Source organism: Dama dama, chromosome 26, assembly GCF_033118175.1.
Source record: "Dama dama isolate Ldn47 chromosome 26, ASM3311817v1, whole genome shotgun sequence".
NCBI lineage: Eukaryota > Metazoa > Chordata > Mammalia > Artiodactyla > Cervidae > Dama > Dama dama.
Window position 1 is genome coordinate 31,044,449 of NC_083706.1, and position 23,062 is coordinate 31,067,510.

The 23,062-nt window shown below is 44.6% G+C and overlaps 2 protein-coding genes across 4 annotated transcripts in view; one reads left to right on the forward strand and one right to left on the reverse strand.

The window, feature by feature from the left end:
* The first annotated feature begins 3,869 nt into the window (after nucleotides 1-3,869).
* On the forward strand, nucleotides 3,870-10,027 carry HEBP2 (heme binding protein 2). The gene is made up of 4 exons (XM_061130102.1): nucleotides 3,870-4,029; nucleotides 4,557-4,692; nucleotides 5,412-5,592; nucleotides 9,495-10,027. The coding sequence occupies exons 1-4, from the start codon at nucleotides 3,928-3,930 to the stop codon at nucleotides 9,691-9,693; spliced, it is 618 nt and encodes a 205-aa protein (XP_060986085.1). The 5' UTR covers nucleotides 3,870-3,927; the 3' UTR covers nucleotides 9,694-10,027.
* Nucleotides 10,028-18,160: 8,133 nt separating this feature from the next.
* The window catches only part of NHSL1 (NHS like 1), a 140,896-nt gene continuing 135,994 nt past the window's right edge, over nucleotides 18,161-23,062 (reverse strand). For all 3 annotated transcript variants that reach the window (XM_061130357.1, XM_061130356.1, XM_061130358.1), the window contains one exon: nucleotides 18,161-20,554. In XM_061130357.1, coding sequence (XP_060986340.1) covers nucleotides 19,819-20,554 — 736 coding nt within the window. In that variant the 3' untranslated portion in view covers nucleotides 18,161-19,818. The remainder of the gene's footprint in view (nucleotides 20,555-23,062) is intronic.

Genomic DNA, 23,062 nt, shown 5'->3' on the forward strand with positions numbered 1-23,062 from the left:
GAATAAAAGCAGAGTTTGCCAGAATGGATTTTAAAAAGTATATATTAAATGAGTTATCTTTATGCAATAACACACATAAAATAAGGCTACATATTGATGAAAATGTACCCAGAGTTTCACAGGAACCTAAGTCTGTATTTCCTCTAGTATCAATGGTTCAGTATTCATTCACTCAATGTCCATGGTGACCATATAGAACATACATAGCTGCCATGAATCATGAGAAATGGCTCAAATTCCTGCTGCAGGATTCTCCTGTGCTTGCTCCCCTGCTGGCATGAACTTGGAGACCCTGGTGATATAAAGTGCCACACTGCACCATCACGAGTGCCGTAAATCTTAAATAAAACATCTTCACAATGTCATGTACACACTGGTTAAACATGAGCTAATATAAAGAAAAGTTTTACTTTAATTAATCAACAAGAAAACTAGCTAGATAATTTGACATGTTAGTGTAAAACTTGAGTCTTCTAAATTTCATTGTTCATTCTAACTGAAATTAGTTTAAAATAAATCCCTTTCTTTCCTTCCTTCTGTTCTTTTACATGACTAATTATCAACTTGTAAATATAGAAAATTCAACTTAGTCACCTGCTGTTATTTTAATTAATTATACATCCCACACCCTATAAAATGAATGTCTCCAAATGTAGCCTCAGTTTTTATACAAATAAAATACTCTTCCCCTCAAATAGCATTGATAAGTGTAAGGTATGCTGCAGGTGAAAAAGAACAACAGATTTCTGAAGCAACACTGTAAATTACTTTCTTTTCCTCTTAAAAAAATATTTCTGTAAAGTAAAATTGTATTCTCAACTTGGCAAATTTACCTATGCAATGGATCACATCTGTTACATGAGTTAAAATAAACAGGCTATTTAAAAATAAGACAAAATTCATTATTTAGCCTTCACTAAATAATTCAAACATATCTCAGCAATAATAATAGATTTGCTATAAACCTTAGAAAGTGTCATATATCCTCAGACCACTGCATATCCGTTTGAGCAGGAAAGGGGAAGGAAACAAAAAGACATCAATTGCTTTAAAAGCACTAGGCCCACAGAACATGATATTATCTAGCAACAGAAAGGAATTGAAGTATGATAGATGCTACAACGTGGATGACTCTTGGAAGCAAAACACTAAGTGGAAGAAGGCAGTCACCAAAAATCACGTATTATATATAATTCCATTTATATGGAAAGTCCAGAAGCGGCAACTCCATAGAGACAGAAGGTACAGGGTCAGACATGACTGAGCGGCTAACAATGTACTCTAAACACTGCTGAGACAGAAAGTAGATTAGCGGTCGCCAGGGACTGGGAGGTCGGGTGTGCTGCATGCTCAGCCGCTTCAGTTGTCTCCTCCTCTTAGCGACCCCAATGGACTGTAGCTCGCCAAGCTCCTCTGTCCATGGGATTCTCCACGCAAAAATACTGGGGCAGGTTACCATGTCCTCCTCTAGGGGATCTTCCCAATTCAGGAATCAAACCCACATCTCTTACATCTCCTGCATTGACAGGTGGGTTCTTCACAATCTGAGCCACCAGTAGAGATTAGGAGTAACTGCTAAATTGTATAGGGCTTTTTTGTTGATGCTTGTATAATACAATGAATATACTGAAAAACAATGAATTGTATTTGTTAAAATGGTGACTTTTACACCCATGGCTGATTCATGTCAATGTATGGCAAAAACCACTACAATATTGTAAAGTAATTAGCCTCCAATTAAAATAAATAAATTAAAAAGATAAATAAAATGGTGACTTTTATGTTATGTGAACTATATATCAAAACAAAAAAATTTTAAGGCAGACCCACTAGAATGGCTATAATAAAAAGGTCAGATAATAACAAGTGTTGGGTAAGGATATGTCGAAACAGAAAGCTCACACCGCACTGGTGAAAATCTAAAATGGTACAGTCACTTTATTTTTTTATTTTAAAAATTTTATTTTCTGGCTACACAGCATAGCTTGTGGGATCTTAGTTCCCTGCCCACCCCACCCCTCCTCAGTGAAAGCGTGGAGTCCTAACCAATGGACCGCCAGGGAATTCTGTGGTACAGTCACTTTAAAACACAGTCTGCCAGTTCCTCAAAAAAGTAAATATAGAGTTACCATTTGACCCAGCAATTCCATTCCTAGCTTTTACCCAAGAGAAATGAAAACATGTCCAACAGAAACATGTATACAAATGTGCACAACAGTATTACTACTCAAGCCAAAAGTGTGAAGCAATTCAAATGATCCATCAACTGATGGATGAATAAACAAAATGCTTATCGAACTGAATAGTTTTCAGCCATTAAAAGGACTGAAGTACTGATACGTGCTACAATGTGGATGAACCTTGAAAATATTTTGTTAAGTGAAAGCAGCTAGTCAAAAAGGACAACATTGTATATGCTATGTTTGTGTCCTCCTAAACATTTGTATGTTGAAACCCTGATGCCCAGTATGATGGGTTAAAAGGTGGGGGCTTTGGGCAGTGATGAGGTCATGAAGAAAGACCCCCACATGAGTGGGATCAGTGCTCTTATAAAAGAGACCAGGAAAAACTCCTTCCACCATGTGAGAGTGCAATAAGCAGTCTGCCACAAGGAAGAGGACTGTCATCTGACCTTGTTGGACTTGGACTTCCAGCCTCCAGAACTATGAGAAATACATTTCTGCTGTTTGGAAGTTGCCCAGTCTGTGATATTTTGTTATAGCAGCCAGATGTGTTATGACACTGTATGATCCCACTTATAGGAAAGGCCCAGAACAGAAGCAGAGATCAGGTGAGTGGCTGCCTAGGACCGGGTGGTCAGCATTAAGAATGATGACTAATGGGGTTTCAGTGGGGTTTCTGTTGGGGGCGGAAGATGAAAACTGTTCTAAAATTCACTGTGGTGACGGTTGCACAACTGTGAACACACACTAAATACCATAGACTGGTATGCCTTAAGTGGGTGAATCATATGGTAAGTGAAATTTTTCTCAATAATTCTCTTAGAAAAAAAAAAAAAAAAAAAGACTAAATCTAACCAAAAACTTCTAAAATCACCAGGGCCTGGCTACTGTCCCCTCTTTCTCTTTCCCACCGCACTTTCCCAGTCTGTTGGGTCTGATGGGGTGACTTTGGCGTTTGGGGGCCATCTGGTAGGGAGAGGACAAGAAACCAGGCCAGTTCACGATTTTCTCCGGTGTGACTGTGGCCCCACCCACTTCCTTCCCCTGGGCCCCTGGCCGCCGTTTGGACCCTAAGCTCCCGTCTAGGTGTGAGTGCGGCGGCCCGCTTGCCTCTGTCCCGGGACCGAACCCGGGCACGGAGCACTCGGCCCACAGGGGTGCAGACAGGGGCGGCCGAGGTCAGAGTCGGGAGGAGCATCGCCTCACCCCGCGCCCCGCCTTCCACGGGGGCACTCACGAGGGCGAGCCGCGCTCACGTTCCTCCCTCCTCAGGAGGAGACCGGTCAGCAGAACCGGCTCCCCGCGCGGGTGGGGCCGCGGGAGAGGTTCCCGGGCCGGTTACACCAGAAACCCCACCGGTCAGCTGCTCTGCCTTCCCCCGCCCCCGGCTCCCAGGGTGGACGCCTGTGCGTGCGGGTTAACTAAAATACACGGGCGAGGGTGGAGGAGACTCCCAAAGAATGTCCGGCCAAGCCCACCCTGCCATCCCGTCTCCCGGGGGACCCGCAGGAGCAGCGGGCGGCCGGAGCTGCCCCGGGTCGGGATCACGGTCGCTGCGTCCTCTCCCGGTCGGGGCCGCGCAGTGCCCCGCGGACTCCGGACTCCCGCACTGCGCGGAGGTGGCCGCGCGTCTGCGGGGCGGGGACTCGGGGACACGCAGGCGGGGCGGTCCCGAGCGGCCTGGGCGCGGCCCCCGTCTTGGCGCAGCTCGCCGGGCTCTTTCCCCGGAGAGACGGCGCCGCCCATGGCCGAGGTGCTGGAGCCCGATCCCGGGGCAGCCGAGGGCTCGGAGGCCCCCGCGGTGGAGACGCCGGGCTGGGAGGTCCCGGAGGATGCGGGCCCCCAGGTAGGCGCCGCCCGCAGGCGCGGAGGGTGCGGGCTTTTGGGTGGCGAGCGCGGGGGTGTTCCCGACCTGATCTGCAATGAAACCGGAGGGTGCCATAGGTTTAACTAAAAAATACTTTTTAAAAAATGGTCTGAGTCCTCGCCCCATTCCTGCACAAACAGGAAAAGGGGTCAGTGAGCCATCGTAACCGTAGATGCTACATCTCAATTTTGTTTCTTTGCGGCTAAAAAAAATAATATTGATCACGTCCCCAAACTCTTGATGGGGCCCTCCGGGCAGAGGGGCGGAACAGTTGCTTGCTCTTAACCTGAACTGAGAGGCCGCCAGCGTCTCTAATCTAAAGATGGGAGCCGCGGGGGAGGGGCCCTGTCGGCGCTGAGAAGTCAGAACCTCCGGCCGGACCCCAGGGCAGCGCCCCTCCCCGGGACAGGCCGTCCCAGTGGACCAGAGATCAAGGTACCTGTACTGTTGCGTCTCACGTTCTGCCGTATAATTGTCTCCTCTAAGTTTTCCCTGTTCCATCTTAGCCCGGAAGTTATGAGATCCGACACTACGGGCCTGGCAAGTGGGTCAGCACTGCGGTTGAGTCTATGAACTGGGATTCAGCCATGCAGACTGGCTTTACAAGGCTGACCAGCTACATTCAAGGCAAAAACGAGAAAGGTGAAGGAGGTTTACCTTTAATGACTGTATTGTGCCTGAGTGGCCTGGCTTATTGGGTTTTCACTTATTAAAGAAATATATTTTTAGAATAGCAAAATAACCAGATGGTCAAAGACAATGTCCGAAGAGGAGGGAGGACTATGCTCAGAATCCTTCCTGTCTAGAGGAGGGTACTCCTGGGCTTCTGTTCTCCTTTCTGTGACTCTGCTGAATGAATTGAGCCTCTGTGTACCTAGCCTTAAGGCCTTTTCATGACTAATGCTTTGAGATAATTTGGTGACTGGTAAAACAAGAGATATTAGGAGGCAGGAAGGGTCAAAGAACACAAGATCCAGAGTCTCAAGATCTGTCTTCTGTTTTGGCACTGATGCTGTTTAGATTTTAGCAGGTCACTTAGCCAATGAGACCTGAATTGTATAAGTAAAGAATGAACTAGACCATGTGATTTCTAATTTTCCCTTCTATCCCTAAAACTATGGACTAATGAAAATATTGATAGTACAAAAATAATTATAATGTTAATAGTACATAAAGTGTTTAATGTGTAGTTGCTAATTGTAATTTTGCCCTTACTTTTTTTAAGATGAAAATTGTCTTAAAGGTAAATATGTCAAGAAACTCAGGTCAAAAAATAAATACGTTTTAAAATGTAGTCATAAATGCACTAAATCTGCTTTCATGGTCTCCTTTGCATCTAAATATATATTTTCGTGGCACAGAGATGAAAATAAAGATGACAGCTCCAGTGATGAGCTACGTGGAGCCCGGCTCAGGTCCTTTTAGCGAGCCTACCATTACCATTTCCCTGTATATCCCCTCTGAACAGCAATCTGATCCGCCCAGGCCTGCAGAGTCCGATGTCTTCATTGAAGACAGAGCCGAGATGACGGTGTTTGTACGGTAAGTGATAGATATCATTCACAGCACTGCTGACTGCTGGTTTTACTTGTGGGCACGCATAGTTTAGCGCCTGAGTAGTTTAGCTCCTGTACTTTTCACCCTTCCATGAAAACCGGCCTAATGCATTTTTTGGTGTTTTTCTAGTGACTCGTTTCATATGTTACTAAGGGTCTATGACATGAAAAAAATGAATTTATTTGAAGAGACATCTCATGCATCCCTCCCACAAATAAGAAGCTCCCACCCCACCCCTCAAATGCATTAGACTGCCTTTACCTGCCATCGAGTTAAATCTGGAGAAAAACGCTTTAAAATAGTGCATAGTACCCCTCCTCCCAAATCTAGGTTCTGATAACCTCAAGCTCTTCCTTGTTCCTCCAGCCTAAAGGATGGTAGCTGCTTCCTGTAGTTACTGCCTCTATTGGTTTACTGGTTCCTTTTCAGTTTTTCAGACCTTCAATACCTTTCCACTCATTCCTTGTATTAAATTCTCTCTGTTGGTATCTTTAAAGAGCCCCACAAAGTACATAATAGTCTTGTATTAGAGTCCCTTTATTATTATTCCCTTTCTCACCCTCTTATATCCCCTGGTGACTCAGACGGTAAAGAATCTGCCTGCAATTCGGGAGACCCGGGTTCTATCCCTGGGTTGGGAAGATCTCCTGGAGGAGGGCATGGCTACCCACTCTAGTGTTCTTGCCTGGAGAATCCCATGGACAGAGGAGCCTGTGGGCTACCATCCATGGGGTCAAAGAGTAGAAAAGGACGGAGTGACTAACACTTTTACTTTTACCCTCCCTTGTTGAAAGACTCTGTCTCTCTGTCTCTTTTTCCTCAAGTCCCACATACCCGTCAGACCAGCACAGCCTGGTACAGCCTCACCTGCCCCTGGGGCTCCCGTCACCCTCCGCAGCACAGCTGACCTTGTCCCTTGAGGGCAGTGCTTTCCCACATGTCTCCTGCAGCATCCTTGTGCTGACCTGTCTGGCCCCGTCATCCCTGTCCATCCCGTAACTGGGAATGTCACCTTCTTGTCTTTCCTCTCCTCCTGGTTCTCTCCCTCCGACGGCACCTCATCCACTTCCCACCCAGGGATCCCTGTTGATGGCCCTTACCGACCCTCATGTCATAGCAGACGTGCTCTGGGCTGTCTGTTCACACTGCTTCAACTATCTGTGATCCGTGACTCAAATTTAGTGTCTCCAGCCCTGATTTTCCTACTAGTTGGGCATCTCCGTGTGAGGGTGGAAGATCAAGCTCAACAGCTCTGAAACCCAGCTTTTCCCCAAGCCTTCTCTGACCTTACAGTGCCTGTGTCAGTGAAGCATCTCACTGGTCTGAAGCATCCCCAACAAGGACCACTGTGGCCATCAGCATGCTCCACCCTGATAATCGGTCCCCAGATCCAGCCCATTTGCCTCAGAACCGGTCGTGATTCTGTTCCCTTCACCCCCCACTGTCACTTCCTCTGGCCCTCCCCTTTCAGGGACCTCAGCTGAGTCCTCTGTGCCACCCCAGTGCTCGGCGCGTGCCTGACGCTCACCAGATGCTCTGACATTTTCCAATCTCAAGTTTCCCTTCAAGAGCCCCCCAACTATTCTCTGCCCACCAGTCTCCTCTCTCCTGTCCTCCAGAGGAACTCCGATCTTTCTTACAACAGCAACAAAACCCCAACCTGTTACAGCGTTTAAAAATCTGTTCCTCTTGCTTCAGCGTGACATTCAGGCAGTTCACAGTGTACGCATCACCTCCATAATGTGGCCCAACTGTCTCCCTGACATCTCTGCTCCCCTCTCCTCCTGCCCTTCACTGAGCAGGCGAAGTTCCTCCACATCTCTTTAACCTTTGATTTTGGGCAAGTTGCTGAGGTTTTCCTTGCCAAAATCTCCTCATCTATGAAACGTGTATAGTCAGAGTACCTACCTAACTCACAGAGTTGCCACGAAGATCAGGTGAGTTAATTCACATAAAATACTCAGAACACGAGCAGGATCTTACTACCAACTCTAGCTCCGTCCCTCTTCTCTGAGAGCCTCTTCTTGGAGAGCCTGCTTTCATCCTTTAGGACTTAGATCAATGGGCACCTTCTCCATGAGGCCTTCCTCAGTGTCTGCAGTCAGCCAGCCACTCTGTCCTATGATTGTAAAATCTAATGATCTATTTATAGATTGTAACATCCTCAAGAATAGAGCAACATATTTCTCTGCCTGAATCTGTCAGCTCCTGGCGAGGCAGGTGTTTGGGGGAGGCTCAGTATTTGTCTGTGTCCTGAATAGAGCCATGGATGGATCACTATAAAACAACATGTATTCAGAGGACAAAAGATGATCTCTAAGTAGGAGGTTCCAGATTTGATTTCAAGAAAGAAGTGAGATCTAAAACAGATTCCCTTTAGGCAGAACATATACTAAGAGTTGACTATTCCTTAAGGAAATAAATAATAAATTTGGCAGTCAGAATGTTTCCTAACACATGGTTCAGAATTATTATTATCAGTCAACATGATGAAGATTAAGGAGAGTTTTGCCAATTGTCTTCAACATTTTATTTTATATACATATGCATAGATTCCTATACTTATTCAATTAGGATTTAAAAGGTACTGCGTGCCAGGAATGACTGGGTGCCTGGTAGACATTGTTGAATAAGACAGGCCTGGTTTGTACTCTTGAGACTTACATCTTATATGAAGAATGGTAGGAATGCTTTTCCATTGGCATATTGATAATAAATCTTGTTCTAAAGAAGAATTAGAAATCCTATTAGAAATGTTTTTGTTTGTTTTCCTATTCTCAAACTTTAGATTCATCATGAGTCATGAGTCAGCAACTCAGCTAAGTCAGTGTGCTATCATGATTTAATCTCAGGGTGTTTTTGTTTGTATACTTTAAAGTCTATACTTAAACTTTTAATTTCCCACTTTTTCTTAGAATCTTTTGACTGTCTTTTCATCCCTATCCTCTTAGCAACCTCCTCTCTGATCCTTTCTCTGCAATCTAGTTTCCATATCTCTGCCTATATTCTTACCCAGATCTGATCAAGTTACTTTTCTGCTCAATATCCTTTGGAATAATCTAAAAAGGCTTTAGGATGATACACAAAGTTCTTACTTCCATGTCTGACTCGCCTTTCTGATTTCAATTTATGCCTCACTATGAAAATGCTTTGTGTTTTTTTGGACTTTTGTTCTCTCATCCTTCCCCTTTCTCTGCCCAGGAAAACCATCCTCCATTCTAGACCCAACTCAGAGACACACGTTTACCCTTGATCTAATCATACCCTCAGTGTTCCCAAGCACTTTGATTCTGTCTCTGATAAAACTCTGCTCAGACTGTATGGAGAGAGTCACAAAATGTCCATCTCTTCCATTAGACTGAAAGGTCATAGGATCAAAACTATATTATGTTCATCTGTCATAGAGTACCTACCTTTTTCCAAGGAGAAAAAACAGGTAGTGTTTGATAGAAAATAGAAAGTCTGAAAGGGAGCCTACGGAGGGGGTTTCATTCTGGTCTGACCCGGAGCATCAGCATTATCAGGAGTTTGTGAGAAAAGCGGGCATTCAAGCTCCACCCCAGATGCCCTGAACCAGCACCTTCCCAGTTGACTTGCTTGCACATTTGAGTTTGAGAGGCACAGTATTAGAGCACAAGATGGAATAAAGGCCAAATCTGCCCAACAGAGGAGACCCTTGCCTCCTCCTGGGTCCCCTCAGGGTGTGTGAGGTCACATTGAGCCTGGGAACTAGAGAAAGGGAACAGGTCAGTCCAGGTGCCTGGAGGGAGGAACTCTGAAACTGCGCTTCAACCAGATTTCCTCATATCAGCCTCTGCTTTTTTTCCTAAACTAACATTCGCATCAGTATTAAAATCATTGATGGTCCTTTACTTTCTCCTTTGTAGGTCTTTCGATGGATTCTCTAGTGCCCAAAAGAATCAAGAACAACTCTTGACATTAGCAAGCATTTTGAGGGAAGAAGGAAAAGTTTTCGATGAAAAGGTTTACTACACCGCAGGCTACAATAGCCCTTTCAAACTGCTTGATAGAAATAATGAAGTATGGTTGATCCAGAAAAATGAACCTTCCAAAGAAAGGGAATGAGAAAAGGAGAGAAAGGTCTACTGTCTGGGGCAAAACTTTTGTTTAACATAGACATCATCATTACCTATAAGCAAAATGTATCTAGTATCTCTACCTGAGAGTACTATGAACTGAGCTTATTTCCACTGTGCCTTTTTAATGCTTCATGCCTCAGATACACAGATAATAGGGGACAGGATTCTATAAACATGTAAATCTGGCTTTATTTCTATGAGGCTCCAGGGAAATGGAATGTTCTCTCTTCATTGCTGTATCACAATCATGTTGCCTTAATTCTACTTGGATTTGCGTCATTACCCACTCCAGATATTATCAATAAAAATGGTAAAGTTTATCCTGTGTGGAACTACAAGGCTGTCAAGCCTGGAGAAGTGAAGTTCAGTTGGAAACAAAAATCAAATCATCTTCTGCTGCTGCCACTGTTACTGTCTCTGTTGAGCCTGCTCTCCTATCTGCCCACTGCCCCCACCACACAAGAAAAACTCACAGTACTCAGAAGTCTTGCTAATATTTTGTGATAAAAATATATTTGTGAAGTTAGGGACTTCTGACTTAATTTTGATACTCAAGAAAGACATTTTTTCCAAACAAATATGTACATAGAATTTTAAAATTCACTTGAGTTTTTAAAGTATTTTACGTGGTATTATAAATGATAATGATTTATATCCAATCATATTAACAGGATTTGAATCACATAAAAATGCTTCAGTATTCAAAGAGTGGGTTGTTGCAAAATGAGGAAGTTTGAAAATTGGACTTAATTGTATTGGAATGTGCTTGTTCTGGAGAAGACATCACATTCAAACACCTGGTAGCCTGTCATGGGAAGCTTCCCTGTGGGCTCCTAGGGGATGATGGTTCTAGGTGTGGAGAAAAGCAGGTTGGAGCTCAGTGACATCCACTGAATGACATTACTTCCTGTTCCTATCTTTGTGTGTATTCAAGCAGGGATCATGTGATCACTTGTATGGAAGATTTGGGTATCCAGTGGATGAAAGAATGGGGCTAGATGATGCTCAAGGTCCCCTCAGCCCCAACATTATACAGTACCTCTTAGAATTAACCTCCCTAACCTGGATACGCTAGACCAACATACCTACAGTGAATAGTTTCCATAGCTATTTGCGGATCGCCTTCTAGGTACAGTCTCCTAAGCATTTCACGTGAATTCCCAGTCAACCCTCAGAACAGCCTGTGTGTCACCTGTGTCATCTCCATTTCACAGATGAGGACATAAAGGCACAGAGATGTTAGGTAACTTGCTCCAGATGGCGTCATAAGGGCAGAGGCCGATTCCAGCCCAGGCAATGGGACTCCTGGGTCCAGGCTGTTAACCACCGCGCCTCCTGGCAGTCCATGTTTAAGAGTGCAGTTTTCTCAGGCCATAAGCAAGCTCAGACTGTGTGGAGGGGTTCTTCCTGCATGTATTACATGCATAGTCAACATGATCATGACCTCAGAGAGGCTTTTTAGATTATAATTTTTGATAGAAACCAGGCTAGGTTTCCAGTTTCAAAATTACTATATGGATATACTTTTTTAAATCTTAGGCAATTATTTCCCAAAGGTATTTGGTTTCGTTAATTGGTTTTGATTTTTTGCATTTTTTGTGTTTGCCAAGAAAAAGTTAAATTTCTTTCTTAGTTCATTTACCAAAACTAACTGTGGGTCTAACCCTTTTAGCCTTCCTACTGATGAAATGTCCACAGTACTCGCCTCTACTGGTATGAAGTAAATATTTACATATTTGCTTTATAACACTATAAAAAAAGGCATCTCTTATGTAGTAAATTTCATTTTAGACGAGAAAAGCATATTTCCGATTGCCAAGATGTAGTTGTAATCTGAAACGTGTTCCATAAAAAAGCGATTTTGTACTCTAAGTACTCTAAGGTATGCCATTTTCCCCTCCTCCTCCGTAAATCATAAATGAAAACATTTTTCAGCCCTAAATTAATCCAGACCAGACAGGATTTCTCACAGCAGTGAATCAGTTATTTTAATTATGTGGCTGGCACTGACTACAAAATATCCCTCAGTATTTCAGTTGAGCTTTCTCTTCTCTTTTGGATAGGAAATTCGTGTCTAGATTCCTTTCTGAGGCTAAACCTTCCACTCTTCCTGTTGGTCTAATTCACGCTCCATCGATTACACCTTCCTCCATCTTCACGCTCTCCCTTTCCTCACGCTCCAGTCTGCTCACCAATAGGCTCTGATTCTGCCTGATTTTCCCCACCCCCAAAAAATAAAATCCTAGTTCCCCTAGACCCTTACTTAGGACAATAATTTCCATCTCTCCTTTGCCTTGATTATCCAGTTTCTCCAGAAAGAGTTGTCCAGAGGTTTCCTTGGAGCTGTAGGTTGGGAGGACATATTTCAGGAACTGCGACAGGGAATCAGGGCGCTAGTGTTAAAAGAACCCGCCTGCCAATGCAGGAGAAGTAAGAGATGCAGGTTCGATCCCCGGGTTGGGAAGATCCCCTGGAGAAGGAAATGACAACCTACTCGAGTACTCTTGCTTGGAAAATCCCATGGAAAGAGGAGGCTAGTGGGCTACAGTCCATGGAGTCACAAAGAGTCAGACATGACTTGAGTGAGTAAGCATCAGCACGATAGGGAATTAAGGTGGGTAACACCCCCCATCACTGTGTTTCCCACAGACCCGTTCACATTTGTATGTCAGTTTTTCACAAGATACACTTATAAGTCTGCAAATTCATTTAAACTGAGTTCATTCATTCATTCTTTCCTGGTCATCCCTTAGCCCTCTAGAAATCTTTCTTTTCCTTCTACATATTTCACGGAAATGTCATTTGTTTTCATCTTTCAGTAGGTCATTATGGAGTCCCTCCTCTGTCTTAGGCTCTGCACACAGTCCAGAGGGTTGGCAGAAATGCCTCCCCATCAGTGGGCTGAACCCATCAAATTCAACCACGTGTTCCACTCTTCCACTCAGTCCAGCTTCCAGATGAGAATACAGCAGTAAGCAGGGCAGGCAGGTCCCCATCCTCGAGTGTACATTCCAGAGAGTGAGACAGTGCAGATACCAGTGGGGCCGTGGGATAGAGTGTGGCTGGGCGGGGTGCAGTGGCCGTCACGTGGGAGGTCAGATCAGGCCTCCCCAAGGAAGAGACATATGAGACCTGAATGGTGAGAAGGTGCCATTCAGATGACAGCCTGGGGGCAGGGAGAGCCTTTTGAGCAGAGGGGACACATCAAAGGAAGAGGCCACCTTGGGTATCCAGAACCAAGCTGCTCATACTGCTTGCTGGGTGGGGAGCACTGGGCTGGCAGGACACAGCCTCCCCAGGCAATGGGAACCACGGACTGGTACAGGGCTTCTGTAAGCGCAGAGTTCTAGGATTAGCAGACTTGCAGAATCACTTAGGAACTGACTGAGCTTTAGTTGTGGAGGTGTGGTTACCAGAGTGAGGCCACTGCTGATGAGCATGTTTTAGGAGTCTGGTTCAGAGGCAAGATCATGGATGCAAAGTCGTCATCGATCACTTCTGGCACTTATTTGCAAGTGTGGCCAAAGCACGGGCCTGTCTTTTCTGAGATTTGGAGTCCTGGCAGGCAAGCACAGGTCGGTGGACCACTTGGATCTACCTTCCCAGAAGGACTGTTGCCCAACTGTGAGGGGTGTGATTAACTGATGTCGCCAGCTGTTACTTTCTTCAGGATCCACTGCAGATAAAGACACACTACTCTCAGGGCGGTATCTTCCCTACAAAGGAGCCAGGCAGTGAAAGTTGACAACACACTTTTCTCTGGCATCTTTCAGCCAGTGACTGAGCAAGGCTGTGGCACAAGGACCTAGGCATTTCTGTCTGACTCAGGACCCTTTGTATAAAGTCTTTGCTCTGGAGTTCCCTCAGGGGCTGGTGAAAAGTGAAGTGAAACTGTTAGTTGCTCAGTCGTGTCCAACTCCTTGCGACCCCAAGGACTGTAGCCCACCAGGCTCCTCTGTCCATGGAATTCTCCAGGCAACAATACTGAAGTGATGGCAGTTTCCTTCTCCAGGGGGATCCGGACCCAGGGATCAGAGACTGTCAGATCTGTGTTGTAGTCTCCAAATCTCTTCTTCCCTTTCATTGGTATGACGTCACTATACATCTTTTGTATTCCCAACCCTGTCTCAGCATTGAACTGGCACAGCTGGTCTCAGAGTGGTCCCGAGATCATGGGCAGTAAGACAGCACTTTGGGGACTGGGTCACAAACTGCCTGTCTGGTCCCATCCCTGCAGACAGGCCATATATACACAGCTCCTGGCACGAGGCTGTCTAGTTATTAAGTTTAGATGGAATGGCATACTGATGGAAGGAATGCAGTGACTGGTGAATGATTCAGGTATTTTAAAAATTGGGGTTAGGCTGGATAATGAGTATAAGTGCAGTGGACTTGAATGGTCATTACTGAGTTGGATTGTTGTCCCACAATGATCCAATGTCCCAGGTGGATCAGGGAAAGTTAAGGTTAATTAACATTTAAAGCTATGCGTAAGGGTCAGAACCTTTTTGGTAGCTTGTTAAACAGTCCTCACCTCATACTGAAGGCAGGCTTTAGAGGTGCTTTGTCAAAGATGCCAGGACACAAGACTGAAAAAGGGAAAGTTTGACTTGGGGATATTGCTCAGAATACAGCACTGAAGGCCATGAATAAAACTAGTTTTAGGGCCGTGCCTAGTAGCCAGAAAAAAGTGATAGAAATGTTGAAATGCCTGAACTGCTGGGAGAGGTAACAAAGGAAGGAAAAGTCTCACGGAAGGGGTGTGCTGGAATGGGTATAGCACCTGTGGCAAGGAGGCCTGTCAGATTTTTGTCTTAGTCTATTTGGGCTGTTCTAACAGATCATCATAGACTCAGCGGCTTAAACAAAGAGAAAAGTATTTCTCATGGTTCTGAAGGCCGAGGATTCCAAGATCAAGGTTCTGGTTGAATCAGTGCCTGGTGAGGCCCACTTCCAGGCTTGAAAATAGCCATCTTCACCCCACCTTCTCACACAGTGGAGAGGGAGGGGGCTCCCTGGTCCCTTTCTCTTCTTGTAAGGACACTTCTAAGGACACCAGTCCTACCTGGGGACTCCACTCTCGTGACCTCACCTAAACCTCATCATCTCCCAAAGGCCCATCTCCAAATATTAATACTATCACTTTGGGGGCCAGGGCTTCAACATCTGAATTTGTGGGGCAAGACAATTCAGTCCACAGAAACTGTGTTCCATGGGAGGGTTCAGAGGACCCACCATTTACCAAGGCCAGCGGGCATGCACTGGTGCAGGAGGCATGCACATCAGCAAGGACTCTGTGGAGGCTCTTTCTGTAGTCTGGGCTGGAGAGGCAGGATGGGGCTTTGCTTGCTGAGAGCAATGTGGGTGATGATGTGAACTTGCAAAGGCCAGGTGGCAGTGCTCACCACAAAAGTCAGGATGCGTCAATTGTATTAAACACCAAGGTCAAAACGGCAGCCAAGGGGACCTGTCTCGTTAAGTCTTAGGAGACAGTTAATAGAACGTGACATCCTTAATGACAAAATACTTTGGCCACCTAATGGGAAGTGCTGACTCATTGGAAAAGACCCTTTTGCTGGGAAAGATTGAAGGCAGGAGGAGAAGGGGACAATAGAGGACAAGATGGTCAGATGGCATCACTGACTCAATGGACATAAGTTTGAGCAAACTCTGAGAGATGGTGATGGACAGGGAAGCCTGGTGTGTGCTGCAGTCCATGGGGTTGCAGAGTCATACGTGATTTAGCGACTGAACAACAAAGGATGAAACAGAGTAACCAATAAGAGTGATTATATATAATCAAAAGAGAGCAAGGATGGATAAGCAGTGGGCTGAGAGCATCTTCTCCCTCAGCTCCTCCCAAACCCCACAAAACTGTAATCCCTTGCCCAGTTTCCAGACACGAAACTCACTGGCTGAATAACTGGATCCTTAGGGGAAAGATCACTGCAATATTTCAGCAAGTGTATACACTAAAGATTCCCCTAGTGTTTTTCCAATAGGTCCTATGGTCATTTACTCAGGTGACTGTACACTGGGGAAAGAAAAAAATACCAAGATATGTCAGGATTCAAATTGACATTTGATACCTAGAAACTCCAAGTATCATCATAGTTCCCCTCCCATTTTAAAATGGGAGCATATGGACTCTGGAAAATAAATGGAGTTCTGTTCAAAGCTTTGCTTATAGTGGGTTCCCTGGGTCTGCAAACCCTCACTGGTTATTTCTCCAACCCTCAAATATATAATTAAGATTGACATATTTGACAGGCAGGATAACTCCACACTGATTCATTGCGTCTTAGCTCATGTTCACCATAGCCAATCCCTCTTATCTTCCTCTGAGAACTGATACAGGTGACTGTATCAGTCACCTGCAAAGCAGGTGACACATGACTTACCCAGTGGGTCTTGGAGGTAGACAGCCCAAGGCTGGTAAGGTGACTCTGGATGTTATCAATGGACCAGGCTCCTTTCCCCTCTGCTTTCCACACCATGTGGCTTCTTCCATCCTTGTTGTTGCCTGGAATGTTACAAGAGTAGTTTCTCCTCCAGCCTCCCATCCATTCCAGGGATAAAAGAAGGAAGGGGATGGTACCTACACAAGAAAAGCAGCTTTCCTAGAAACTCACAGACTATTACCTATGTCTCATTGGCCAAAACTGTGCCATAGACAATGGGGGAGGAGGAGTGGAAGTGTTTTGGTTGGTCTGAACCAATTTCAGGTGTTCTGTTGGTAAAGGAGAACTCATGTGGTGGGGGAGGGGGGGCCCAGCAGGGTTTTCCCAGTGTTCTTCCTTTTCTATCCACTCTGACACTAATGTTTTATAACATAGTTCATTGTATGTCTTTTTCACCAAGTTTGATGTACCTTAATTATCTCTAATCCACATTTTTCTTAGAACTCCCTCATCTTTACCTAGCACCCGATTAAGAATTTGATAAATGGTTTCTTTTTTTCATTGCTAAACAAATGACTATAGGTCATTAGTTCTGGTTCTGTAAATAAAGGCTGGCCTCTGTGCAAGGTAGTTTAGGGCAGCTCACTGAAAAAAAAAAAAAAAAAACAAACAAACAAACCTATGGTACAGTAACTAAATAGTTTGTAAGAGGAAATCAGACCTCAAGAATCAGGTCCATGTTTTATTCAAAAGACCCTTCTTCCCTACCTCAACAATATCCTAATATTTGTGAAAGTAAGTTATCCTATTGTGCTCATTTCATGATGAAATCCCAGCAATATAAACAATTATACAAATTCAGTTAAGCACATTAATGCAGAACCAACAAGGCCAATCTTGTGTTTCTCCTGTCCTCCCGGGATGCTCACCCCAGAGCTGGATGTGGTGTTGGTGGATGGGAAGTAAGATCAAGATAAAGAAATGCCTCCTTTTCTTTCCTCAACATTGTGATTCCTCAAATACGCTCTCATCCCCACAGGAGAAGCAATGGCTACGATCAACACTCTTTAGAAACAGGAGGGCAGAAATCAGATGAAAGCTAAGGCTGCTTCCAACCAACAGACCAAATGGTCATTTGTTTCTCTCCCAGCTCTCAGAAAAACAAGGTGGAAATCGCTTAGCCCGGGTGGTGGTGGGGGGCTTTCAAGTCTGGGGTATAAGGAAGAGTTAACAAGTCTGTCTTCACTGAGTTTTTAAATACAATGTTTTCATTAACAGTAGCCAGTCCCACAGAGGAAATCACGCAGCAAACCTGAAGATGTCTGTTCTGGGATGAGTCTAGATTCTTATCTCCCTATATTTCATCCATGTTGTGCAAAGCTCTCGCATCTCTCCACGTCACATGACCTAAACTCTCAGTCAACACATAATTGGGATTTTATTCAAAAGTCCACAAGACATCACTTAAGAGTTGTTTTCCCCACTGTCCTTTTAGACGGTGTCTTGTGGTGTTCTATCTCTTCTCTGTTGGGTCCTCACCTCCCACGGGCACCTTCTGGTCGTCACTGCTGTTCTGTCTGTTTCCAGCAAAGCACTCAGCAGGTCGGTACAAGAAGACCTAACTCATCATTCAAAAATGCATGTACAAACAACAAGAACAAAAAAGGTTCAAATATTTACTTTACAATTGTTTTATTCAAAGCGAATGAAAAAACCTAGTATATTTTTCCTTTACAAATGGGGATTAAAAAAAAGCTTTATCATTAGTTTTGAGGGTACGTATCTTACCTTCAACATAAATGATTTATATATTAAATTTGTTTTCTGATATCCAAGTACATTTTAATCTTTTTTAGGTAGCTCTGAGAAGATTTCATATCTGAAAGCCAATGTCACTTTTCTGAAATTGAGGACAAAGGATTCCTGTGCCCATCATAGAACACACTTGCTCCAAGTGGTTTTGCTCTTGGCCAAGTGTCAGGTTTTGATATCTGGTTGTGTGAAAAGATGTGTTTTGCTTTCTTCACAGAATAGGAGTCTTAATTCTTTAGATTTGTTTTTGTTTCAAAGATGCATCTAAAATGGGTTTGTCATATTTTAGCGTGTAAACCTTACAATGACTGAGCCTGTGCAGTCCAGCTTTTAGATGATATTGTCACACCAAAAAAGATGATAATTGGCAACCGTGTTGTATTTAGGCCAATAATCTCAGTAACTCTCTTCTGAGGTCCTTCTGATGAAGAACACAAGACTCCGATTTTATTGAACCAACAAATAAAGAAGTCTATGTACATGACAGTTGGGAGGAAGTGGTCACAAGAATATCACATAAAAATAAATACTTTACACACTTTTCTTCCACATCTAAAAGTGTTAAAATTCTAACCAGAGAAGATTAGAAGGTAATTAGCCAAATTCAATTATTTATAAAAAATATAAAAACACACAAACCAAATGATGCAAAAAATCTTTTTAATCTAAAAACTCATTGCCCAGGGCTACTTAAGAGCCAGGCCCTGCCAATGTTTATCAGTTTATTTGACCAAAAAGAGCTAGTCAGCATCTTCTTCCAAGTAAGATAGTATATAATAGATTTTGATAACCCTTTCTAAGTAAGGACATGATACTGCAGGCAGTTCAAGGAAAAACAGCATTAACTTTTTCTTTGGTGTAACCAAAAGTTAGCAAATGTTGACATTTCAAGTGATAAGAAATTACCAAATGGAAGTTTAAACTCTGGTGTAAAAAAAAAGAAAAACAGTTGTAAAAGGAAAGGCTCCACCCACAGTTCTGTAGTGCAAGTTTTAAAGTTTAATTCTGAAAAATAATTTTATTGAATAAGCAGGAACCAAATTCCAGCAGTGTATCACTTACTCCTCTCCCCAGCTCTCATCTCCATTACCCTCTCTGCATGGGCCACTGCCATTTCTGTTCTCTAAGGAGGTCTCAGCTGCTTCTCAGGGAGGCAAGGCGTTAAAAAATGACCCACATTTTCTTCCAACCAGGCTAGGAGTGGCGTCTCTGCGGCAGAGCAGCAAACCCTGAGTTACAGCATTGCCATGTCCACCTGTCTGTCGTTTTTACAGAAAAGGAAGTACCTGAACCAATTAGCCGCTTAGCCCTTTTCCAACTTTTGGGGGTAACCACAACCTGCTCTCCTGGAAAGCCCATACCCCCATGTGCTCAGAACCAGCAAACCTACCCCCTCTTTCCTAGAAGTAATGGTTCTCTCCCTGGAACTAATTTCCATTAACATGATACTTTTAAAGCAATTACCACCTAGCCCAGAGGCTCCATCACTCTACCTAGCTTAGCAGCTCTCTCCTATTTCTGTACATGCTGTTGATGGTGGTAGTGGTGGTGATGTGTGTGTGTGTGTATTTTTTTTAATGTAAAAAGTGTTCTGAATGCACACACGCACACGCACATCCCTCCACACACACCCAGCATTTAGCTAAAAAAAAAAAAAAAAAAAAAAAATCTTCCCCAGGAAGCACTTTCAGAAGTTAAGCTTCTACTTGCGTTTAAGCCACAGGGCAAGTGCCACGTGAGTCCTCAATAGCCCTTCCCCTCCGCGGCGAGGCTGGCGGTGCCCGGGCCCACAGCACAGATGCTGAGCGGCATCACAGGCCAAGGCAGGGCAGGGGCCTGTCGGGCTTCCGAGAGCCTGTGCTGCACATCTCCCCACATCACCTGGGAGTTTCTTGCCCCTAACTCTCATCCCCGGCGAGACCGCCTCGCTGTTCGGAAGGGCCCCCGCCCTCTGCGCTGGGCAGCCCCACTGCCGGACCAGGAGCCTGGGTCCCCAGCGGGGCGGCGGGTCCCCCGGCACAGAGCAGGCTGCCCTCATCCACACCACCCCCCGCCAGTCCATCCAGCGAACATCCCCTCGCAGCACCCGGGGCCCGAAAAGCCACGCTGTCTACGGGCTCCGTGGCTTCCCCTTCGCCCTCCGAGATGACGGTCATGGGGCTGCTCTGGATCCGGTTCCGCACGCTGTACCTGCTGCTGGCGGCGGAAGGCGGCGTTCGACTGCGGCCGTACCTGGGGCCGGAGAAGGACAGACTCCGAGGCATCAAGCCTTCGGTCTTGGCCCACTCCTCCTGCGCCCTCCTGTTCTTGTTCGGGGAGCAGCTTGACGGGCTCTCGGGCGTGTCTGGCGATGGCTCCGACCTTGATCTCTGGAATCTAGGATCTGTGTTCTTGAGCATCTCGGCTGCTGACATGCGGGCGCTGGTATCCGAGCGACTCCCCTTTTTCAGCAGCAGAGCTTTGAAGTTGTCACTGCTGGTGCTGCTCTTCCGGACGCTTCTCTGAATGGACCCCACTTGCTTCTGGGAGGCCAGGCTGGGGGCAGCACCTGTGGGTGTCACTGGTGGGGAGGGAGAATGGTTTCGGGAGTGATCATCATCTGAATCTTTACGGCCAAGGACTTTCCTCTTAGACCTGAGATTTAATAATATTAAGATGAAGGTTAACTCCCGGTGGACCACTGGATGTGGGCCACAACCACCCTGCTTCCCTTACTGATATTCAGGCCACCATCTATTATTTTCACTATGGAAAGTTCCAAACACCCAGGCAAAAAGAATAGTTCATTGTATTACTATGTGTGACCATGACCCAGTTATGATAATTATTAACTTATGGTCACTGTGATATCATTTCCACACTCACTGGATTATTTTGAAATAAATCTCAAACATCGTATTATCTTACTTTGGATAGGATCATTTCCAAAGCTTTTCATAACTGCCATTTCTTATTTAACTTTTCTACATGAGACTGATATTGGGGCTGACCTTCCTTTCATTCTCCTCTTCCATTTCTTGTTCGGTGCTGGCACCTGAATGGCCTAGTAGATAAGCCAAGTCCTAGAATATCCCACACACTGAGACAGGGCCCCCACCTCAGATTCTAGGACAACGCTAACTTTACATTCTCACTCATTCTAGAGTTTGACATAAAACCAGTTTTCTTTAGCTTTTACTGGACCATATGTCAACTCCTAGAAATCCAACTTTCCAGAAAACAAGAGTGAACCTTCCACACTCAATCCTGTTTCTTGACTGACATCCCCTGACTGATCCAGAGAATGTGAAGAATGGGGTAGAGAGTGAAAGAGGAGGGGCCTTCAGGGAGAGTAAAATTGTCCTGGGGGTAGTTCTTATCCTCGGTCTCTAAGAACCTCCCTGCTCAATGTGTTTTCTGCTGAGAGTGAATTACAGAAAATAAAGCAGATGATGCAAGTGGCCCCTTGTTGGTGTCTTCCTAACAACCACTCAGTGTGGGATGAATCACTCAGCTAAGTGCAGGTTGGGCTTGCTCTAAGAAAACGATTTATTTTAAAAATATGTGGTTATACTTCTTCTTCTGCTATAAAATCCTAGAACATGCAACGGACAAAGGTTGAAAGGATACTATCTGAAATATACAGATTAAGAGTTGAAGCTGAGCAACTTTTAACTACGTAATCCTGGACCAGTAATCCATCTATTTACAAGCTTTTCATACTTGTAAAATGTGGGTGATGATACCAGCCTCACAGGTTTGTGAGGATTCAGTGAGATAAAGGATCTCTGGAGAAAGACCTGGCTTTACCCACTGCAAAAGCTTCCTTGCTCTGTGACCTGGGGCCAGTTTCTGATCCTGTTTCCTATCTGGAAAAGGGGGAATAACAGTATATAGCTTATAGCTTATCAGTCGCGATAAGTGCAGTTACAGCCTTAAAGTGTCAGGCATAGAGTAGGTGCCCAACAAACCTTTCAGTGTCATTTAGGGAAATGTAATCCTCCCTTCCTGCTACCAGCTCAGGCTTCAGTGATGCTTTTACAGGTCCCTCATAGCCAGGCATGGGAAGGATAGGCCTGTGATGGCTGCCCTGGGCTCAGTGCTTCCAGGATCCTCTCCATCCTTCTGGCCAAAAAGCAGCTACCAAAATGAAAGGTCAGAAGTGGTAAAAATCCAATTAAGAGGCTGAACGGGGTGACCAGAGCTGACATCATGCCAGCTCCGTTGGGATGACACTAACTGGCCTATGAAACTTAGGTTCCGTGGTCCTGTTCCACTGTCAACAAGAGCAATGCTTTAGAGTAAGTTAGTGACCCACTGACAAAAGCCATGGAAACAATAACAGCTCAGAATTTCAGAGGTGGTTTGGTTTAGTCGCTCAGTCGTGTCCGACTCTTTGTGACCCCATGGACTATAGCCTGCCAGGCTTCTCTGTCCATGGGATTCTCCAGGCAAGAATACTGGAGTGGGTTGCCATTTCCTTCTCCAGGGATCTTCCCAACCCAGGAATCGAACCCGAGTCTCCTGCATTGCAGGCAGAATCTTTACCAACTGAGCTATGCGGGAAGGTCCAGTCAGAAAAAGTAATCGATGTCCAGAGGGTGAAGTTACACAGCTTAATACAAAAAGTAGAATTTGACGGACTATCTTTCCACATAAAGCACATGACCTCACAATTTATTCTGGTTTCTTCCCAAAGACATCTCTGCTCATATGATTCTTGCAGGTATTGGTTTTAGGATAATTTTTTTGTTGGGATTTTAAATGGAGAGCGTGTTCTGAGATCCATATAATAAGCCATAGCTATGTTTGATTAAATCTAAATTAAAGGCCTTTTAAATGTAGATTCAGAATGAAGAGCAGATGGGAATTTATAAAAGTATTGTTGTTTCTTAAGAGCAACTGCCCCTGAAAATGAGAATTAAATCTAAACACAGTAATTCTCGGAATATTATGTATGCTATGTATGTATATATATATACACACACATACACACACACTGTGTGTGTATTTCTAAGGAAGATGGCTATTTAAAACATGCTTAAACAGTTAACACTGGCTTAAAAACTAATTACTTCAATAAATATAAAAACTTCACACTTCAAGTGGTGGTGTTCTACATTTTCCATCTGGCTTTAAATCTGAAGTGAATTAATTTGCATT

Bases quoted from the DNA above. Each gene is read 5' to 3' on its own strand.
- HEBP2 (XM_061130102.1), top strand. From the start codon at position 3,928: ATGGCCGAGGTGCTGGAGCCCGATCCCGGGGCAGCCGAGGGCTCGGAG. The intron at 4,030-4,556 runs GTAGGCGCCGCC...GTTCCATCTTAG, and splicing joins CGGAGGATGCGGGCCCCCAG to CCCGGAAGTTATGAGATCCG. The intron at 5,593-9,494 runs GTAAGTGATAGA...TCTCCTTTGTAG, and splicing joins GAGATGACGGTGTTTGTACG to GTCTTTCGATGGATTCTCTA.